The sequence below is a fragment of the Megalobrama amblycephala genome, linkage group LG14 (genome assembly GCF_018812025.1).
Source record: "Megalobrama amblycephala isolate DHTTF-2021 linkage group LG14, ASM1881202v1, whole genome shotgun sequence".
Lineage (NCBI taxonomy): Eukaryota > Metazoa > Chordata > Actinopteri > Cypriniformes > Xenocyprididae > Megalobrama > Megalobrama amblycephala.
Window position 1 is genome coordinate 37,720,007 of NC_063057.1, and position 22,571 is coordinate 37,742,577.

Genomic DNA, 22,571 nt, shown 5'->3' on the forward strand with positions numbered 1-22,571 from the left:
TCTCACTGAAGGTCATGAGTTTATGACAGTCACAGCCACTGATGCAGATGATCCAGAGACTGACAATGCTGCGATCAGATACTCAATTGTCAAGCAAGAACCAGAATCACCAAATCTAAACATGTTTCAAATCAACTCTGTTACTGGAGGAATTTATGTGAATTCTTTAGGTTTGGACAAAGAGGTGAGAAATCTGATGAATGAATCTCACTGTGATGAAGAATGATTTAATGTAAATAAACTCACCTGAAAACATCTTCCCTTTCAGAAATGGTCCAAATACACTTTGACAGTTGCCGTTGCTGATATGGAAGGAATGGGTTATTCAACCACTGGCACAGCTGTTATTACTGTGACTGACAGCAATGATAACGCACCTCAGTTTGAGCAAACCTCGGTAATGTATATTTATATATTCAGAATGTTATAATAGTGTTTTAACTTTATTAATACTTATATGCATCATTCATCTCTTTGTTTTAGCACACTGTATCTGTCCCAGAGAATAAAGTAGCAGCTGAAGTGGCCAAACTTACAGTTACTGATGAAGATGAAGAGAGATCTCCTGCCTGGTCAACCAAATATCGCATTATTAGCGGAGACAAGGGTGGGTTTTTCAGTGTCAGTACTGGACCCAACAAGCTAGAGGGCGTCATCACCACTGTAAAGGTACTGTGTGTTGCTCATGTGTTTGCACAGGCGATTGGTTGTGATGATTTAACTTTAGTAAAAGACACTTTCTTTTCCATTCAGCCTCTGGACTTTGAGAAGAACAAGCAATACATTCTGTCTGTGATTGTTGAGAACGATGAGCCGTTTGTCGGATCTTTGGCCACTTCCACTGCCACAGTCACGGTGAATGTAGAAGATGTGAATGAGCCTCCAGAGTTTAATCCAAAGGAGAAGATTATTTACAAACCTGAAGATTCACCGGTTGATAGTGATTTGGTTTCTTATACAGTCACTGATCCAGATATTGGAAAGTCACAGAAGATAACGTAAGAAATGTTGCAAATAATTTTCTCCTCCCAGACAATCAAACCACCAAAATGTCATTATTCTATTATAAAATTCTGACTGATTTCTCTAGAGATTTCCAGATCTTGTTAAACAATAAAAGACTTCCACTGATAGACATTTTTTTAAATGATTTCAATGTTTGTTTGTTTTGTCAAACAGTCTCACTAGCACAAGTAATCACTGAGAACTATCTTAACAACTGTCTAGCAGCCACCTATCAATGTCAAATTCAAATATCAAATATTTTTCTACCCAGAATTCAAATTGCCTGTATGTCTCTTGAACTTCAAATGGTTTTAAACTCACGGGCAAGACTTTATCAAATCAACATTAAGTTGTTCTTGCTGAACATTTCTAGTTTTAATCTGTATGTTTTGGTTTCTCACAGGTGTAAAATTGGCAATGATCCTGCCGGCTGGCTGAGTGTAAATCAATACACTGGATTGATTAAAGTCAGGAAACCAATGGATAGAGAATCTTCCTATGTCAAAGATGGCAAATACAAAGCTATCATTCTGGCTGTGGATGATGGTAATTTGTTTTTTCTTTTTAAAGAGAAGAAATCATGCTAGCATAGCCTTTTTCTAATGTCTGTGCTTGTGTTCAGATAAGACTCCAGCAACTGGTACTGGAACGCTGATAATTGAATTGTCGGATGTAAATGACAACGCTCCTGTCATTAATGAAAGGAATATAAAGATTTGCAATCGTGGTTCAGCCCCAGTGCTTCTCTCTATAACGGACAAAGATGACCCTCCTTATGCTGGTCCCTTTACTGTTGAGACTCAAGGAGAAACCAGTAAAAATTGGTCCACCGTGATGAACGACACATGTGAGCAATTACTAATGTTTTAAGGAGTAATTAATCACATTCTTTCATATGTTACACATTGAAATATCTGGTTGGCTTTGTATTCATGTCTAACTATTATAATGTGCCCATTTTAGCAACCGGTGTCTTTCTGAAACTGAAGTCTTCATTGGAGCAGGGTGATTACGATGTTGTCCTGAGAGTCTTTGATCGGGAGAGGCTGTTTCAGGATAGCACCATTCAAGCAACCGTGTTTGACTGTGAAAAAGCTTCTTTCCTGGGAAGCCATTCATTCTGTCTGCGATGATTAATCTATCAACCCTTTCCCCACTTCTGCTGTGAAGAAGTGAACAAGGTTTAATCAAAAAGAGAAGTTTATTTTAGAATTGAATTAGAGGACATAAATGACAGGACTCCGTTTGTTTATGATAATTCATGACATTTATATAGTGCTTTTAAGTGCCCTCGAAGCACTTTACATTTATTATATGTTTTCGTCTTAATATTGCTGTAATCATTGTTATCTAAAGGATAATGTACAGCCAGATGGTTTATAAATAGTTTTTGTACTGCTTTCACAATTAAAAAAAAAAAATTAAAAAAAAAAAATCTTAGTTTAATGTCACAACAGAACTTCAAAAGATGTACCTAATATTTTCAGAATATTTTCTATTGATTTATTACAAGCTTCAAAATCACAATGTAACTTCTTCACTCTTTTAATAACTTTAATTTGTATTTAGCTTTCTTATAATTGCCTTTCATAACATTAAACTTTCTAATTTGCATCTGTTGTTGTTCACTTGAATACATTTGACTATCAGTTTATCTGGCAGATCTTAATTTTTAATCTGTGAATCATTAATACATCTATACTAAAAATATGCATTTAATTCATTGAACTGATTTGCAATTTCCAAAACAGATAATAAATCTTTATTAGAGTATAGGTGATTTATCTCAGGTGATAACACCAATGTTTTTAATGTGTGTGTGTGTGTGTGTGTGTGTGTGTGTGTGTGTGAGATGTTATATAAATTTGATATAATTTTGAACTTTACTAAATGTGCAGCACAGTAAATCATTTTACAGTTTTTCACAATTGCTAAGAGACATTTCTTTATTACTTCATCTTAACTTTAAACAGCACCAAATCTTCAACTACATTCACAAAAAAACCCTGAATCTTCTGATAAAATCTAACATTTGCTTCAAAACCATGTAATGTGTGCTCAAAATTAAACAAGTCTTTCAGATCATAGACAAACTAACTAGAGCATTCAATACACACTACATCATTTTTTTAAAATAAATAAATTTTTAATAAAAAAAGTATAGTAATCAAACAGTAAAGTGTGAATATAATGCGTAAGGTATTACAATACAGATTTCTGCAAAATAAAAATACAGTAATCTAACTGCAAAAGTCCAAAGAACAAACAAAGCTGTAAATGAAAAGCACATTACAGTCCACTCAAATATGTTGCATGTTGAATCATCTACTTTTGTATCCAGACACCAGAGTGAAATCTGTCATTGAGCATGTTGAACACCAGTACGCCGACAAACGTACAGAAATGACCTGTTGTCCGGGTTTATGTGCAAAACAAGAACCCAACAATGCTAACAAACAACGCAAAGATCATGTTTGTTCTCAAGTGCACGCACTTTCTAAAGCTCTTGCTGCTTACATGATTTCTTCTACTCAAAAAGCCTCCTGAAGACAGAAAGGTTTGCTTTGGCAAGCTGCTTCAAACTCCCAAAGTGAACTTTGTTTTGGCCTGATTCTGTTCAAAATGACGTTACACCAGTTTGTTTTTGATTTCTCTTGAAGTATATTGGGGAACACCTGGGTGGACTTTCAGCTGAAATTGCAATTAGCTGCTTATAATTGTTATTACTTCATTTTTTGCTAAGATTTTCTATATTTTTAAATAATTCCTGTAGAAATGCATGAATTTTGCCATCATTCTGTTTTCTTATTGTTGAAAAATGTGCTGCACATATATAGTGTTTTTCATGTGATGGAGTGTGAATGACAAAAGAAGATGTGCTCATTGAATGCATTTTGTGTGAAAGCAATGAAAAATTCTTTCACAGTTTGGTCTGTATAGACTTCTGTTTTGCTGTCTGTGAAGATTTTGGGCAATATGCCTTCATCTAAAAAAACTGTACACTATTCTTTACAAACACAGTTTTTTAATGAGCACAAAGAGTCAGGACCTCAGTTTAATGTGTCATCCTGTTACATACAGAAGGGGACGGAGACACAGGTATAGTTAGGATTGAGTTTAACACAAAAACATTTGGTCGGGCCTCATGAGGAAAACAGCTTATAAATCATACCAAATGATGTTTTTTGAAAATGTAAAAATGCAGAAACTTTTCAAACATTTACGAATACTTCCTGTTGATGTATTACAAGATTCAAAATCACAACATAACTTCTTAGCTCTTTTTTATGTTTAAACTTTATTTACCTTTCTTATAAAGCAATTGCCTTTCATAATGTTATATACATTAAACTTTCTAATTTGCATCTGTTGTTGTTCATTTGAATATATTTGACCAACAATTAATCCAACTGATTTTAATGTTTAATCAGTAAATCATTTAGTACCCTTATATACAGGTAAAGATTTTATAGATCTCATTTGTAATTTCCAAATTTCGTAGTGTATAGCATGGTAATAGGAATGACTATGTAGATTAGTTTAAAGGTTTTTTATTTCAAATATCCTTATTTTCAGTAGGAGAAAGCATTCAGAATTTTTGTTTGGGGAAGCTTTGAGAAAGTCATCACACTTAAAGGGGTCCTTGGTTATGATTTCACTTTTTTAACTTTAGTTAGTGTGTAATGTTGCTGTTTGATCATAAACAACATCTGCAAAGTTACGACGCTCAAAGTTCAATGCAAAGAGAGATATTTTCTTTTACAGAAATCGCTGTTTAAGGACTACAACAGGCGACCGGTAGGGACTACAACGAGCTTCTTCCCAGGTTGTTGACATCACAAACCTTAAGGTTCAGTAGCCCCACCCACTGATTCAAGCACTACAAGCAGTAGTAGGTAAATAAAGATGTGACGCTAACACTGGATCGAGCAACTAAGCAGTAAACATGCCTTCTATATTGGATCTGACAGGAATGGAAAAGTTTTTACTTTGTCACTATTGCTTTGTTACAGATCATTTGATATATATACGGATTATGAATACATGTCTAAACAATAACACCAGTGTCCAGTGATTTCTGATGTAATGATTCATGTACTGCCCCAAACCCGGGCAGATTGCTCGAGCCAGTACAGGAGGATTGATAAAGTGTTCAAATCCCTCTGTCAGCTCGACTCTTAACTGTTATAAGATAAGAGTGTTTTGTATTGAGTACAGTGTACATATTAGGACATCCTCAGATAATTTCACTAAATACCTGAAGGTGTTTGTCCAGTGCCTCCATGTCTGAAGGCGTTTCGGCCGATGCCATTGTGTCTGCTTCGATAATAGTAAAAACCTGAGACCTGACCTTGTTTTTCCTTTCTTAATGTTACACCATAAAATGATGTTCTGAGGAATTCTGTGCTTCCAACTTCCAAAACCATTTCCATTTCCCATTTCCATGATGAAATTACTGGAGGAACCACTGACAGTCTTTACAGCACTTGCGCTCCATTTTGTAAGTTCCTCAGAGGACTGACCTTTTTTAAAATGGAGTCTAAGGTTTGCTAGAGGGTTCTGCATGCCTATCTGAGGAACCCAGAATGATGCCTGAAAAATGTTTTAATTTTTACATTAAGCAGTGAACTTTGACTTCTCTCTCACATTTGATGTGCTTTTTATTTGGTTAAGACAGAAATCCTTCACCTCTCTCAACATTAAAGGGATAGTTCACCCAAAAACTTTGTTTCTTCAGTAGAACACAAATGGTGATTTTTAACTCCAACCGCTGCGGTCTGTCAGTCGTATAATGCATGTCAATGGGAACTTCGTCTATAAGAGTAAAAAAAAAACATGCACAGACAAATCCAAATTAAACCCTGCAGCTCGTGACGACACATTGATGTCCTAAGACACGAAACGATCGGTTTGTGCGAGAAACCGAACAGTATTTTATATCATTTTTTACCTCTAAAACACCACTATGTCCAACTGCTTTGTGCATCCGGTTGGTGAGGTCCGATGCCGGAAGTGATCTCTCGCACTCATTGACATATACACGTGAGAGAAAAGTGTAAGAGCTGCTGCATAAGTTTTGTGGAAACATATTTTAAAAATTAAACTTAAAAAAATAGAATAGATCAAATTTATTTTAAATTGCAATAATATTTCACAATATTAATGATCTCTGTAATTTTGCGACCCACAAACTTGAACGGTAGTCATCTTATCTGAACATTGCGTTATTCCTTCTAAATCATAAAATACGTATTGCTGTGTGTGTCATTCTAATTTCTACCACCAGAGGACACAGAAACACTCCAAACAGCAGAACAATAACTTAATAACTAATAACTAACTGAGAATTTAGCGAGGCCACTGGCAATATGGACTAACTGTTTGGTTTGCTAACCTTACAAGTAAGATTGAAGCTTGCTAATCTTATTCAAATTTATTTTCAAAATCCAGTTTAGGAAATTCCCATTGTTTTAAAGTAACCCTTAATTTAAACTAAGTCTTGTAGGGTTTAAACCACAGGTGTCAAATATACGGCCCACAAAGGTGTCCAATCTGGCCGGGGGATGATTTGAACAATAATAAAAAACAGTTATGCATGGTCCACTGGCCATAAATCCAAACGGTTATTCGTTTTATTTCGGCCAATCTCTATTCTGGACTTGCAAACAAACTGCTTTGCAATCATTTCCCAAACTGTCATTTGTGTGGAAATATTATGAAGTCTGCTGAATGCTGAATACGGACACAAAGAAAAGAACACAGACGCGCCAGCACAGCAAATACTGTACCAGGATAAGCCCACTGTTTGTGAAATATAGGAAGAATAATATAAATATTGAATTGGGTTTTATATGAATGTAACTTAAAAGGGAACTGCCTTTAGAAAATTTTCGATCTCCGTATAAGTTGTGTATTTTATAAGCGCAGCGCTGCTTTGTGTACAGAGGTAATCAATGAAACACTATATTGCTGCTGTTCCACAAGTGCCACCTACTGACAGAGAGTGAATTTGCATTTTCATTCAGTCCGTCTGCTATTTTTGTTTTGTGCAGGTGTCTTATGTAGCATAATTTCACCAAGCTATGAAGTGCTGTTTTTTTCTGTAAATCTTGAAATTATACAATCTAATTTAAATCAAAAACAACTGCTGATGCTCAAAATGCAGTGGTGCCTGCATACCAAATGGCTACATACATTTTTTGTTTAAGGCCAGTTTGGCCTGTTATAAAACAAATAAACAACAAATAAATAATAAATAAATAGAAAAAAAAAAATAGCAACCGATATCAAATTTGCTCCAAAAAATATTGGAACTGGCCATAAAAAAAAAAAAATCAATAATAAAAAAAGGACATTTCACAGTGAAAAACAAATGCAGTTTTCAAAGAGCACTGTGTTTTTTTTTTTTTCTTGCAAATTAATGTGTAGTTTGTATGGTTAATATTAATGTAACTGTCAGCTCAAAAAATTCACCCCGCACATGGTTACATTTTTTTCCCCACCCGGCCCTCAACCTAAAATGAGTTTGACACCCCTTTGTTTCCTTTTTTTTTTTTTTTTTTTTTGCATAAAATCAGTCTTTCTCCATGCTGACACTGGAGAAGTGTTGACTTCCTCTTTCAGAAGAGAGCTGCAGGCCAATCAGCCACTTCCTATTCGCTCCCGTTTGTCGAGGCAGGTGTTCCAGAAGCCATCTGGTCTCATCTAGAATTGGAACACTCAGAAAACCACATAGATCAAATATTTAAAAATTCTGACCGCAGTTTTATCTGAGCAATCTGTTTAGTGCTTAAATTCACCATTCTATTTGAATATATAGCAGTTTCTCATTCTGTTTTAATAAAGCAAGTCTTTACAGAAAAAGAGCAAGCAACTTCTTGGCAAATTGCAGGAAACCACAGTAATTAGTTTAATAAAAGTGTAGTTAAATAATCCACACAAATAAAGTGTCTATTTAACTTGGTCACCGATCTTGTTCATCATAAAGCACAAGTGATCTTGCCTGTTTACACCCGGTCACTTCATCCGTTCTTATGCATGATCTGATTTGTTAAATGTGCCACATTAATGCGTCTCCACAAAACAAATATATAACCTCTTGTGTGTCTGACATTGTTCAGTGTGGACAATTTCATTGATTATAACACAGTTTAGTAATTTGTGATGAACTGAGATAAGTGACTTATAAACGGAGCGCCCTTTATGTGCTTTCTTGGCTATATAATTCTTTCAGTATTTTAATAAAAGTTTGTTTTTCATGCTGCTAAGAGGGCCGACAGACAATCACACGCTGCAAAGTTTCAGAATGGACATGTACATAAATGTGGGATTCACTCTCACTTTGCATTGATTGACATAGTGATAACCATTGCACGGGGCTAAAAAATGGCATTTGAATATAGATACACATTAAGCAATGTAAATGCAGACTAATAGAAAAATATTCAAATTTTCATATGAATATTTTTGTAATTCTTTTCCAATTATTTGTAAAAGCAGACTTGTAAATAATGTCTCACTGTACATTACTATTCTTGTTATAGTGGCACCGTTGCTTACACATTACATCTGCCCTTTACTAAAGCACCCTCACTAGTTCAGTTCCATATGAAATGAATATGGATGGAGTATGAATGACAAAAGAGTTCATGGCTTTTGGAAGATTGAATGCATTTTGTATGAAAGCAATGAAAAATTATTAAAATATTCACTTAGTCCTCACAGATTTGTTATGTTTCCTATCACTCTTTTTCACCAGGTGTCTGGATGAAAAATATGTGAGTCCAGAAACTGCTCCTGGGGTTACTGATACAGCTTTCTTAGGATAGTACAGAAATCTCATTGGTTCCAGTCGAGTCATTTTTTATTTAGTTTTTGTTCTTGGCAGATTACATCACTCCATATGCCACACCCTTAGGCAAACTCTCCTAAAAAGATAATAAATGTGTGTGCATTTTGGGGAACTCAATCAGTTGAGTAGCTGCACAATCTTAAAAACGAGTAAGAAAGTAATCCCTGAAGGACGTTTGAGATATTTTCCTTTGAATGGAGACAATGAAGATTGTGCAATTGGGAGTTGTTATTTTCCTTTGTAAGGTAGGATTTTATAATATTTTGAAGCTGATTTTATTTAAAATTAGAAATGAACATTCTGGGAATGTTAAGATGAAGTTGAGAGATTAGAGTGAGAAATTAAACACTTAATATTTAAACAAACTTCCCAAATCTAACAAACTTCCAGTTTGCTCCTTATGTTCTATAGAAGTCATTAAAAAACAAAGGTCATATTTAAAACATTTTTTTTTTTTCAAATGCTTTATTAATGCCTAATTTCCCCTTGTCCCTGACCCAAACTTTCAATCAAAAAACATGAAAATCCAATTATAAAAATATTCATTATGTACACAGTATAGAAAAGGTCTGGAGAATTAATCGAACAGTAATCGAAACCGAAATTCAGAACCTCTTACCGATGTAATTTTCCCATGTCGGTTATTTCGTTTTTTTTTTTTTTTAATCCTGTTAATACTTCTCACTTAAAAAACATAATACCGCGTGTGTAACCACGTGACTTCGCCCCATCCAGTCAACACGCAGGTAAACACAGAGTCAACACACAGAGACAGCACGCAGGCGGAGAGCTTTGCGTCTTCACTAAACTTTGTCAGTTGTATGTGTTTTAAAGTTTGCCAGTTTAGACATTCAAGGGATTTAGACGATTGGATGTGTATTATTTCGAGCTACTGTGCTCACGCAGCTGAACATTCATACAATAGCTGCGCAAAACGTGAAGATCGCGCGCACTGAGAGTAGCAGAAACTAGACAGCGCTGTCCTGTGATTTATCACTAAAGTAGCTTAGAAACTCATGTTATAGCATATATTTTTCTACTTTTGAAGTAACTACTTACAACCCACAGCTTCACAATTAATTAGAGAGACGGTGTGACTAATTCACACACGCAATCGCTCTCATTACGTATATGTACTGCGCTAATTTATCTTTATCTGAATTACAAAGAGCAGAAATCTGTTACGAACCATCGATAAAATACTGTAACTGTGAGCTGTTATGTCAGATCACTCTTTCAATAAGAAAAAATATCTCACCTTTAATAGTCAAGCAAATTTACAGTAGGCTACAAACTTTGTAAGTGAACTATGAGGGCCAAAAAAAATAAATAAAAATAATCGTTTATTAATCGTAATCAAGGTAAAATGTTAAATTAATCGAGGTTTTGATTTTAGGTCAAAATCGTCCAGCCCAAGTATAGAGTGTGGCATTGTAAATGGCAGTTTTCCCACTGAAACACAAGAGCTGTTAGTTTTGAATGCTATGTCTAATGTAGAGAACTGTGTTTATATAGTTTTTTGCAAAAAGTTTGTTTTACAATCATTAATAAGTGAAAAGATTGTAATATGCGTGTTTTTCACACTGGGTCTGTAAAATAAATTAATTTAAATCCACAGAGACAAAAGTACCCATATGTGAAAAGAAACATCTTTTATCTCATTTTATTGATTTATTCTTAGGTCTCTTATTTAAATGCATGTCCAGCATATTATATAATATAGTTTTATAGAGTGTATATATATATATATATATATATATATATATATATATATGTTTTTTTTTTGTTGTTTTTTTTTTTTTTTTACATTGCTAACCATGCATTGGTAAAAAAGTGAAGTCACGCTGTTAAAATTTTCCACACAGTCAGTGAAACCACAAGTATGTACGGACCAGTTTTTTATATATACAGTTGCTAGTATACAATAATTCACTTTTTCAACTAACTTTTAGCTAGCCACAGCAGTTAGTTTTACATTCAAAATACACTAAAATGTCTTTATGCATATAACCCAGCTAGCTGAGAAGACAATGAGACGCTGTGTCTTGGTGTTGATGCTATGGGAACACCTTCAATGTGCGCCATTGTCTGAAGCATGGATTAAATCATATGACTTCAGTAGTTCACCGGCATGACTATAAAAAGGGCACCCACATAAAATATCTTTAACTTTGATTTGGCTGAAGAAAGATGCACAGGCTTGTGCAATTGCAGCATCTCGTTCCCTTCTCAGGAAACCGGGTTACATACATAACACTAAGACATTCCCTTTTCGAGGGAACTCAATGCTGCATCATGGTGTTGACACTGTGGCAACGTTAATTCCCGCTCTGCCATACTGAATAAATGCCTGCGAAAATAAACTGCAGCGAACCAAGTATAGCTCCACCTGAAGGATCTGAACAAAGGGTTGCCATACCAGACAGATACCAGGTAACCAAGAGCTTTAGTGCCCAGAGGTTCAGGGAAGTTCCACATTTTTTTATTCCCCTTTTTAATTCGTAGCTGGTAGGCACACTAGTGACCAGACTGGTCCAGGACCAAAGAATCTGTAGGCAATCCTCCAAAGAAAGAAATCTCTTGCTAGAGTTCCTAGGGGCAAAGCTAACCAGGGAGGCCGCAGCTAGAGTCCACCAGCAAGCTTCTACTGAGGGCATAATTTCTGTTCCATCACATTAGTTGTCCCCAGGCCTCAGCAAATTGTAAAGCTCTTTAAAAGCAACCTCACCGAGGGGAGCATGTGCGTCAGCATCCAGTCTAAAAGAACTGGAGGTTACAGAAGAGAGTGAGAGGTGCAATTCTTTAGCGCTCAATCCATCTGTTCTAACAACAGCCCATTCTATCCCTCAATCCTTCTGGGAAGAGGATAGCAGAAGTACTTTCACAAGATCTAGCTGAGAATAACTTCTAGCCTATAAGTTTGAAGGGCAAGAGATAAGAGAGTGGGGCCAAGTAGTGTAGTGTAGTGACCAAACTCATCTCATGCTCTGGCAATCAATCAATCCCCACGATCGAAGTTGCTGTGATGTTCCCATAGCGTCAACACCATGGTGCAGCGTTAAGTTCTCTTGAAAGGGAACTGCCAAAATACTACATAAATGCCTCAAATCAACTCATTCTTTCAAAACACTAGCAAAGGTAGTAGATTAAAAAAAAAGTGAAAAGGTGGTTATTCATATTCTGTAATGACATATTGATTTATTTGAAAAGTCATTCAAATTTCAAAAATAAAAGTTCATAATGAAAAGGAAAGTGACATATGAAAGCAAGGTATGGTAACCCATACTTGGAATTTCTCCTCTGCATTTAACCCATACAGTTAGTGCACACACATTAGGAGTAGTGAGCACACACACACCTGGAGCAGTGGGCAGCCATTTTTGCTGTGGCGCCCGGGGAGCGATTGGGGGTTAGGTGCCTTGCTTAAGGGCACCTCAGTTATTTATGACTGAGAAGATATTCTTTCTGAATGAGAATTGTTGCCAGTGCTATATGGTGGAATGACCTTATTTTTGAGACATCTTTGAGAGCAATCGATAATAGAAGTAGTCTAAATACTAAAACGTACCTATAGTCTGCTACAAACAAACAGCAGTCGCCTTTTACAGTTCCTCCTGAATCAAATCAAAGAGCTTATGCTGCATTCACGCCAGCAGGGGGCGTGGCTTTGGAGATGCTCTGAAGGGAGGGTGGGATCTCATGCTTTCAAAGTTAGCTTGCTATTGTTGCAGGTCTCTCTATAATTTTCTTACCCTACCTTTAATATGTTTCAAATCAGGTTTTTGTATGTGGATTTGCGGAGGAGTCTTCATGTACTCCTGGCTTTGAGTCACAGTTGCTGGTTTTTAAAGTGCACAGAGATGACCTTCACCAAGGAAAAAGAATAGGAAGAGGTAAGCTTGATTTTTTTTGTTTTTCTTTTGTTTGAAAAACAGCAACAGATTTACTGTTTTAGGCTGCTGCCACTTAAGACCTAATGTATGATACCTATTGACACACATCTGATTTCTTTTTCCAACTGTTTATGATCAATTAAGACATAATCGACTGTGTTTACATGAATACTCACCAAGACAGGTATTTTGCATTTTGAACATTTGAGTGCAATAACCCTTTTTGGATTGCACACTGTATGAGAGGTAGCTGTCTGTGTGCATTCTTGTGTGTGAGTTGTTTTCTGCAGCTTTTTGTGCTTAACTCTTTTTAAGCTAGTTACACTTAAGTAACAACCAGGTGCCCAGTCTATTCTCTGTGTTGACTGTATTGTGATATGTACATATTTCAATAATTTTGATATATTGCGCAGCCCTAATGCATAAATAAAATTTCTGAGGCGGACCCGTTCTTCCTCCTCCTCCTCCATTTACCGGTCATCTAAGGGCTGGGGCAGTTAGTGTGGTGGGAATCCATTTGGGGTGGGGGTTCAGGCTCCCCACGATGGAATATGTGATAGACGAAGCCCCAGAAGATTCCTCAGTTTCTCCATCTCCCCCAGGCTGAGAGGCTGATCAAGGCATATATTCTCTGAAAATAACTTAACATACAGCCTTTATTGTCAAAATAGCTGGCAACAACAGTGAGTACACCATTAGTGAAAACAGTTGTATGTTGTTTAACCATGGAAAGCCACATGTCCTATTCATCATGTTCATGTTTTCGTCAGCTTGACAGGACCATACAAATGTGTGGATCTTGTATTAGAGCAGTTAAAATTTGGTGCTTTGAGTACAATTCTCATACTGATCATTGGATGTTCAACATGGCACCTCATGGCAAAGAACTCTCTGAGGATTTGAGGATTTGAGGATTAGAATTGTTGCTCTCCACAAAGATGGCCTAGGCTATAAGAAGATTGGTAACACCCTGAAACTGAGTTACAGTCATAGAGAGAGGTTTTCCAAGACGGGTTCCACTAGGAACAGGCCAAAGAAGTTGAATCAAAGAAGTTGAGACCTTGTGCTGTGTGTCAGGTGCAGAAGCTGGCTTCAAAAAACAGACGCATGAGTGCTGCCAGCATTGCTTTAGAGGTTGCAGAAGCGGAAAGTCAGCTTGTCTGTGCTCAGACCATATGCCACACATTGCAACAAGTCATGGGTTATTGCACTTGCATGGCCATCAAGCAACAGGGTTATTGCACTTGCATGGCCATCGTCCCAGAAGGAAGCCTCTTCTGAAGCTGGCGCACATATTGTGCCTCTTATTAACATGACCCCAGTATTTTTGACAACACTGTTTCAGACCACCTGGAGGGTGTTCCCATAGCATCAGCTGCTGACACGGCGTCTTGTTCCCCACTCAGGGAACCAGGTTTACATATGTGACAGGATGCTTCATTGTGCCAATTGAATCTCTTTTTCTCACAGTAATTTTTAATACATGCGATGGAAGAACAGGAACGCTCTTTCAGTCCTCTGACGAGTGGTTTGATGTGGACACTGATGGGACTGTAACCCTGAAGAGAGAAGTGGATCTTCATGAAGGACACAAGGTGTTTTCTGTGCACGCTTGGGACTCCAGTGGCAAGAAGCACACGGTGTCTGTCAGATTTGAGCGTGTCCACCATCATGAGGACCATCACATGGACACGGTCATGAACATCTCCTCTCCACAGGTACAAACAAGTTTCTTCAAGAAACTGCTGTACAAGCCTGACCTCTGTTGGACATTTTCAGTTTTTATGCGTGGTACTGCATTTACACTGCAAGTATTAATGCACAGATCCGATCTTTTGACGTGCTTACATTGACCTGTATCCGATGTCTTCTTTTTACATTTCAATGGTACATTGAGTTTAATTTATTGACTTGTAATTCATATAGAAACCATTTTAATGCAATAGTTACATCCCTACATCTAAATAATATAAAACCTTCTTCACGACAGTATACGTACGCAGCTCCGCTGGACGCGTCCGAGTTGAATAATACTCGGCTTCTGGGTTCGAATCCGCCATCCAATACTAGGTTTTTTTACTCATTAAGACCAAATGCGTTCATCAGTGATTGTATTTTAAGGGCAGATACAAGTTTGTATGCTTTTTATTTTGTGGTTTCAATGGAACAAATAGGTAGAGTCTCCACAACAGGACTGAAGCACGTGCCGTTGTCACTGACAACAGCGACTATGAACACTCATTTCAATGTCAGATCGCCTTTTATTTAACACAAATGAAATGAATACTCTGCCAGTCAACTAGAGATGTTTAGTTTGTTATAGGTATGTCTGTACCGCGAAATATAAAAAAACCCTCACTTTTCAATGATACAGGAGTCGCATTTACAGGGGAATATCCGCTTACACGGCAGGCGCAAATGCACGTATCCGATTCATATCTGATTTATTTCCACATATGAATGAGGCCTGAAACCGATCTGTGAATATCGGAATCCATGCGCTTTTTTCCTGCTTACACGGTCGTAGCTCATATCCGATCTGTGCCACATGGGAGGAAAAAATCGGAATTAGGTCACTTGAACCATGCAGTGTAAATGGGGCCATTGGACTAGAGATAGGCACGAGTACTCGAGTGCTCGGAACGTGACAGTGATGATCAATCATGAAAATGATATATTTGTCTTTTTTCTGATAATTTTTTTCTGTTATTGCAGTATCTGAGGTCTGATTTTCTTAGTGGTAGACAGCATGCCTTCAGACCAGTGAAATAAAGTGAAACTGGATTTGAAAGCGTGCAATAACACTGAAGCATCATCTAGCAGTGTTGTTTTTTTTCTAGTCACATGTTCATGCTTTCATGTCATATTTTTATTTGGCAACATTCATTTTCATAAGTCATGCATAAAATGGACATATTCAATTATAAATTTCTGTACATGTTTAGGACTAATTATTGAAGATGAAGACTAATTATTATTCTACTCCATTTATTATATGTAATGGAATGATGTACAACCAGCCACGAAGCGCAGAGGTCTCAAATCACCCTAAATAGATTTATAGAATAGGGACTGAAACGTTTTACCCCTCCCCATATATTAATACTGTTACAGACCGGTTTTTATACAGTCAGTAGGTGTAATAAACATTTTGAGACACAAAAATTATAATATTATAAATATTTGATGGCTTGTGTGCTGTATTTAATTGTGAACAAAATGTTTTGTTGCTCATTGTATTTTACTAACATTTTCAGATGGATTCTCACTCTGATGATCTGGTTCTGATGTTTCCAAAGTCTTCGACGGGTCTAAAGAGAGCAAAGAGAGGTTGGATTATTCCTCCAGTCAATGTACTTGAGAACAGCAGAGGTCCTTTCCCAATGAAGCTGGTCCAGGTGAGTGAAAGTCATGAAGGGAATGTTTAAAATTAGATGAATGAGAAAGAGGTTTCTGTTATTTGCATCTTTTTTTATTGTATGTTATTAACATATTCTGTTATTGTATCTTATTACTTTCTGTTTTTAGATAAAGTCGGACTATTCTCTTGAAGCTCAGATGGCATACAGGATCACAGGTGAAGGAGCAGATCTGGACCCTAATGGGACTTTCACTATAGAAAGATTATCAGGGAATCTGTATGTGACTCGACCACTCGACAGAGAAACAAAAGCTTCATACAGAGTAAGTTGTCTGCTCATTCTTATTTTTTTTAAAGCTGTCGTCTTGTAATCAAATAAAAAGGCCCTGTAAAATGGCTTGAAGGTCTTCTCTTCATGTGTTTTTTTTTTTTTTTTTTTTTTGTATTTTTTAAATTTGTATATCTACTAAAAAATAACTCCGTTTTCTTTTGTACTACACTTGCATATTCATGTGTCAAAACTAACAGACATGGACTAAAATATACAACAGTAATTTGATTTGATTGTGTTTTCAAACCACCTCAGATATTTGTCTCTTAACATGCCTGTATTTCTTCTCCTGTCTTTAGCTTATGACTCATGCTACTGGAGTTGATGTGAATATAATAGAAAAGCCAATGGAAATTACTGTAAATGTGATGGACCAAAATGATAACTATCCTAATTTTACTCAAAATCCATTCAATGGACGTGTTCCTGAAGCTGCTGAAATAGGTAGGTGTATGGTGCAGTTTCTCAGTGAAATTGTTTTTAGCAGTTTTTCCCCAAATGCCTCTTCAGCTCGTACCACCTAATCAGTCTTTATTCTTCTCTCTCTGAAGGTCACGAGTTTATGACAGTCACAGCCACTGATGCAGATGATCCAGATACTGACAATGGTGTGATCAGATACTCAATTGTCAAACAAGATCCAGAATCACCAAATCCAAACATGTTTGAAATCAACTCTGTTACTGGAGGAATTCGTGTGAATTCTTTAGGTTTGGACAAAGAGGTGAGAAATGAATTTGATTTGATGAATGAATCTTAAAGTTGTTGTTAATGATGTTATGCAAGCATAAAGGGATTTTTATCTTCCTTTTCAGAAATGGTCCAAATATACTTTGGTAATTATGGCTGCTGACATGGAAGGAAGAGGTTTTTCAACCACTGGCACAGCTGTTATTACTGTGACTGACAGCAATGTTAACGCACCTCAGTTTGACCAAACCTCGGTAATGTATATTGATATATTCAGAATGTCATAATATAAGCGTTTTAACTTTATTAATACTTATATGCACCATACATCTCTTTGTTTTAGCACACTGTATCTGTCCCAGAGAATAAAGTAGGGGCTTTAGTGGCCAAACTTACAGTTACTGATGGAGATGAAGAGGGATCTCCTGCCTGGTCAACCAAATATCGCATTATTAGTGGAGACAAGGGTGGGTTTTTCAGTGTCAGTACTGGACCCAGCCAGCTAGAGGGCGTCATCACCACTGTAAAGGTACTGTGTGTTGCTCATGTGTTTGCACAGGCGATTGGTTGTGATGATTTAACTTTAGTAAAAGACACTTTCTTTTCCATTCAGCCTCTGGACTTTGAGAAGAACAAGCAATACATTCTGTCTGTGATTGTTGAGAACGATGAGCCGTTTGTCAGATCTTTGGCCACTTCCACTGCCACAGTCACGGTGAATGTAGAAGATGTGAATGAGCCTCCAGAGTTTAATCCAGAGGAGAAGATTATTTCCAAATCTGAAGATTCACCGGTTGACATTGAATTGGTTTCTTATCCAGCCACTGATCCAGACATTGGAAAATCACAGAAGATAGCGTAAGAAATTTTACAAATAATTTCCCCCTCCCTGACAATCAAACCAACAAAATGTCATTATTCCATTTGAAAATTCAGACTAATTTCTCTAGAGATTTCTAGATCTTGTAGAACAATAAAAATCACATAGACTGATGGATGTTTTTTAATGAATGTTTTGTAAAACAGCCTCACTAAGCACAAGTAACCACTGAGAACCAACTTACAGTAGCAGCTGTCTACAGTGTTTCCCACAGGATTTTGTGAGATTGAGTGCGTTTACACGCACGTTCTTAAGCCGATTATGCTTAATAAGCTGACAACGAACGTGGTCATGTAAACACAGTAACCTGTTTTCTTTTATCGGAGTAAGGTCATAAACGGCCGGAACAGGTAGTATTTTTGCCTCTTACACCAATATTGTGCAGCATGTTAATGCATTAACCTGCTTTTTGTCAGCTTATTGAAGTGTGCATGTGTAATGCATGACAGAAACGTATCCTTAGTGCAGATTTAAATGCATCCAGACAGAGTGAACGTTTTGCAGGAAAGGAAGAAGGAAATATCACAAACAGACTCTGTCAAGACCCAGAAAATTGTAAAAATGTATTCTCATCTCTCTGCAGCAGAAGTAGAAGTGGTTCAGTCAAAACGCTGCATCTGTAACTGCATGAGAGAATAATATATGAGCCGTACAGTTTCTCGCTGACATATTGCAAGCTTTATTTAACATCACAACTGACATAACATATGGAGTACTCGGAGTCAGATAGGCAAATGATTATTTTTGAGGTCACTACAGGGAAATAACCCGATTTATTAATAAAATCATGTTAACGCGGTTTACTTGCATTGTCAGTTTACTGGTATGCATAACGGGGAAAATAAGCTGATATTTGTGAGTTATCAGCTTACTGATGTGCATGTAAACATGCTCACTGTGGTTAGTGGACATTAGTCTTTCTAGGGGTAAGAACATTTTGTACATTTTAAATGCATAAATCTGGTGCATTTTTAGGAGAAAAATGACTAGATCAATGAAAAAAATTGTTCTCGTAAACAATTTTGTGCTCTAGTAGTAATTTATCTATTGGTTGTATAGATGTGAATGGTGATGGTATTATAGGGCACATTAGTCACACAACATATAGTAAATGATAGTTCATAAATGGTCAGTAGAGTGTACATTTGAACCATCAAAAGGGAATGCTGGGAAGTGTAGAGCAGGAACCGGTGACTGTAACAGTTACTAGGGGTAACTATGGATATTATGTACATAGTTATTCATAAACTCTCTCTCTTTCCCTCGCATTATCATCAACATACACAGCGAATTACACAGAAACACTTGTTACAACTAACAGTAAACAAATATATAAAGACCTTATGCCTTTCGGGTGGTGTTTAATAAACTGGTAAACTTTATATCTGTAAATCAACTCCGATGAACTGTAATAAAGTGCTCTCACCTTCATTACTGCCGTATCCAGTATCACTCTGGAGACTGTAAGCAGAATCACGAACTGATCTATCCTTGAGTAACACATTTTTAGCACAACCTCTGTTTTGTGTCGTCTCTTTGTATTGACATTCATTCACAAAGCAGTCCTGTGTGAAATGATTTGTGCAGACATAAACGAATTTCGGTAGAGTTAAGGGAGCATTATCTTCGAAGACAAAATGAATCCACCTTGTTTTCAGCGGCTCAGATTTAGGAAGTAAATGGAGAGAGATATGTGGATTCATTCATCCAGCTACAGAACACCTAAAACACTTGGGAGATGTTCTCATCATTGCAGCAATGGCGGACTGTGTACAACTCACTGTGAACTCGCTCAGGGCGGTTCTATGTTCAAACGGCACTTGTGGGCGGGGCCTGTGGCTAACGTGACGTCACACTGCCGGGAACCTGGGGATTTATAAAAAGGACTGGTTGGATTTTTATCATTATAGGGTGGTTGTGTACACACTCTGCCAATACATATTTATAGCCAAACACCATACAAAAGTGAATTTTGCATAATAGGTCCCCTTTAAGAGATTATATTTCCGGTTCAGTTCATATATATTCATATATATAATATATTCCGGACATTTCCGGTTCAATTGGAGACTGTAGCGGAACAAATTAGAATGTGGTGTGCCGCCACAGTCTAGTTAATGTAGTTAATGTATGGGAAACACTGTGTCTAGCAGCTGCATATTAATGTCAAATCCCTTCTAACCAGAATTCAAATGACAGCATGTCTGTGTATCTTTTGAACTTCCAATATTTTTAAACTGCCAGACTTTGTCAAACCAACATTAAGTTGTTCTTGCTGAACATTTCTAGTTTTAGCCTGTATGTTTTGGTTTCTCACAGGTATAAAATTGGCAATGATCCTGCCGGCTGGCTGAGTGTAAATCAAGACACTGGAATTATTAAAGTCAAGAGGCTTATGGATAGAGAATCTTCCTATGTCAAAGATGGCAAATACACAGCTATCATTCTGGCTGTGGATGATGGTAATTTGTTTTTTCTTTTTAAAGAGAAGAAATCATGCTAGCATAGCCTTTTTCTAATGTTTGTGCTTGTGTTCAGATAATCCTCCAGCAACTGGTACTGGAACCCTGATAATCGAATTGGAGGATGTAAATGACAACGCTCCTGTCATTAATGAAAGGAATATAAAGATTTGCAATCGTGGTTCAGCCCCAGTGCTTCTCTCTATAACAGACAAAGATGACCCTCCTTTTGCTGGTCCCTTTACTGTTGAGACTCAAGGAGAAACCAGTAAAAATTGGTCCACCGTGATGAATGACACATGTGAGCAATTAGTAATATTTAAAGGAGAAATTAATCTTATTCTTTCATGCGTTACACATTGAAATATCTGGCTAGCTTACATGTCTAATTATTATAATGTGCCCATTTTAGCAACCGGTGTCTTTCTGAAACCGAACTCTACATTGAAGGAGGGTGAATACAATGTTGTCCTGAGAGTTTTTGATCGGGAGAGGCTGTTTCAGGATAACACCATTCAAGCAACTGTGTGTGACTGTGAAGGAGATGTACTCCAGTGTACTGACTGTGTCAACGCACCTTGCCTAGCAAGATATACATTCTGTCTGCGATGATTCATCTATCAACCCTTTGACCACTTTTGCTGTGAAGAAATAAACAAGGTTAAATCCAAAAGAGTTTATTTTATAATTGAATTAGAGGACATAAATGACAAACTCCATGATTATGTTTAATAATAATAATAATTCATTACATTTGTTACATTTATATAGCTCTTTTCTTTGCACTCAAAACACTTCTAACAATTCTCTTGCTATCACTGCTCACATTGGGTATCATTCATGAAACTTTCGTAAATATGTGAGTAAATTGAGTAATTTGCACGTAAAACGGACCTTCCCGAAAACTCTCCTCCAGATTCACAGATGCATTAGATTTGATAGTTAAACCTGTAGGGGTGTGACGAGACCAGTATCTCACGAGACGAGACGAGACTCGAGATTGAGTTCACGAGACGAGACAAGATGGCGAAATACATGACTAGAAAAAATATTCTGCAGGTGTATTTGAAATGTTTTAACTAATCATTTTGTAATGAATGTCATTTCAGTTCTACTTTCTGAGACTGAATTATCATATGCAGTAAAAGACAACAATACTGAAGTACTGTAAAAGGTTTTGCCACTAACTCAACTGACTGGCTTCTCTTCAGATCTTACTGTACATGAATTATAAGCTTCTACAGCTTTTGACCTCCTAACTGAACTCCTCTCCACAAACTGATCACATAAATAAAAACAGTATAAATAAAAATGGTAACACTTTACAATAAGGTCTCATTTATTAACATTAATGTATTAACCAACATCAACTAACAACAAGCAATATATTTGCTACAGTATTTATTAATCTTTGTTTGTTAGTTGATAAAAATAGTCATTCATTGTTAGTTCATGATAGTTCACAGTGCATTAACTAATGTTAACAAATGAAACCTTATTGTTTGTACTAGTAAATAATAAGAAGAGAAAACTGTTATTCATTTTTATGGTAACACTTTACAATAAGTGCAACCATAATCGCACTCTCTCAATATTCAAAGATCAAATAAGACCAAATTTTTCTTGATACAGAGCTGAGAGATGGTTACAACTAAACTGCCCAGCCTAAAATAGCTTTCATATTGAGAGATATTTGCATTCATCAGGGAGCCGCTTTCAAATGCGGGGTATTGAAATCGCGTTTGAATGCGCGCGGGCGTTTACTTTCACTTTCAGCGATCGCGCGTACTCTTTAAATATGGAGCGGCGGTGACCGTTATCCAACTGAATTAAATGTTTTTTTTTATTTAAATACAAAGCAAAACGACAGTGGAGGCATAATGTAAACGTAGAGGTGGCATATTCTTTCCTAATCATCCTAACACTCTGTCATGGCAACATCACGAGACTACTTTTCGTCTCGACGAGAAATCTCGTCACAGTTTAGTCTCGCGAGATCTCGTGCCACGAGATCTCGTCACACCCCTATAAACCTGTGTATGTTAATGAATTCCAATCATTCGTAAATAGGGTGCGCTTGCAAGCTCATTCACAATT

The 22,571-nt window shown here is 36.8% G+C and overlaps 1 protein-coding gene across 1 annotated transcript in view; it reads left to right on the forward strand.

Annotated features, from left to right (window-relative positions):
- The window catches only part of LOC125244462 (protocadherin Fat 3-like), a 108,740-nt gene extending 87,230 nt beyond the window's left edge, over window positions 1-21,510 (forward strand). Inside the window, 18 exon segments of the mRNA XM_048154541.1 lie at window positions 484-669; window positions 754-998; window positions 1,409-1,551; window positions 1,628-1,852; window positions 1,969-2,091; window positions 9,593-9,669; window positions 12,636-12,750; window positions 14,221-14,468; window positions 16,008-16,148; window positions 16,279-16,434; window positions 16,742-16,886; window positions 16,994-17,166; window positions 17,258-17,386; window positions 17,476-17,661; window positions 17,746-17,990; window positions 20,332-20,474; window positions 20,551-20,775; window positions 20,887-21,510. Of these exon segments, the coding sequence (XP_048010498.1) occupies window positions 484-669; window positions 754-998; window positions 1,409-1,551; window positions 1,628-1,852; window positions 1,969-2,091; window positions 9,593-9,669; window positions 12,636-12,750; window positions 14,221-14,468; window positions 16,008-16,148; window positions 16,279-16,434; window positions 16,742-16,886; window positions 16,994-17,166; window positions 17,258-17,386; window positions 17,476-17,661; window positions 17,746-17,990; window positions 20,332-20,474; window positions 20,551-20,775; window positions 20,887-21,086 (3,105 nt within the window). The 3' untranslated portion in view covers window positions 21,087-21,510.
- The last annotated feature ends 1,061 nt before the right edge of the window (window positions 21,511-22,571 follow it).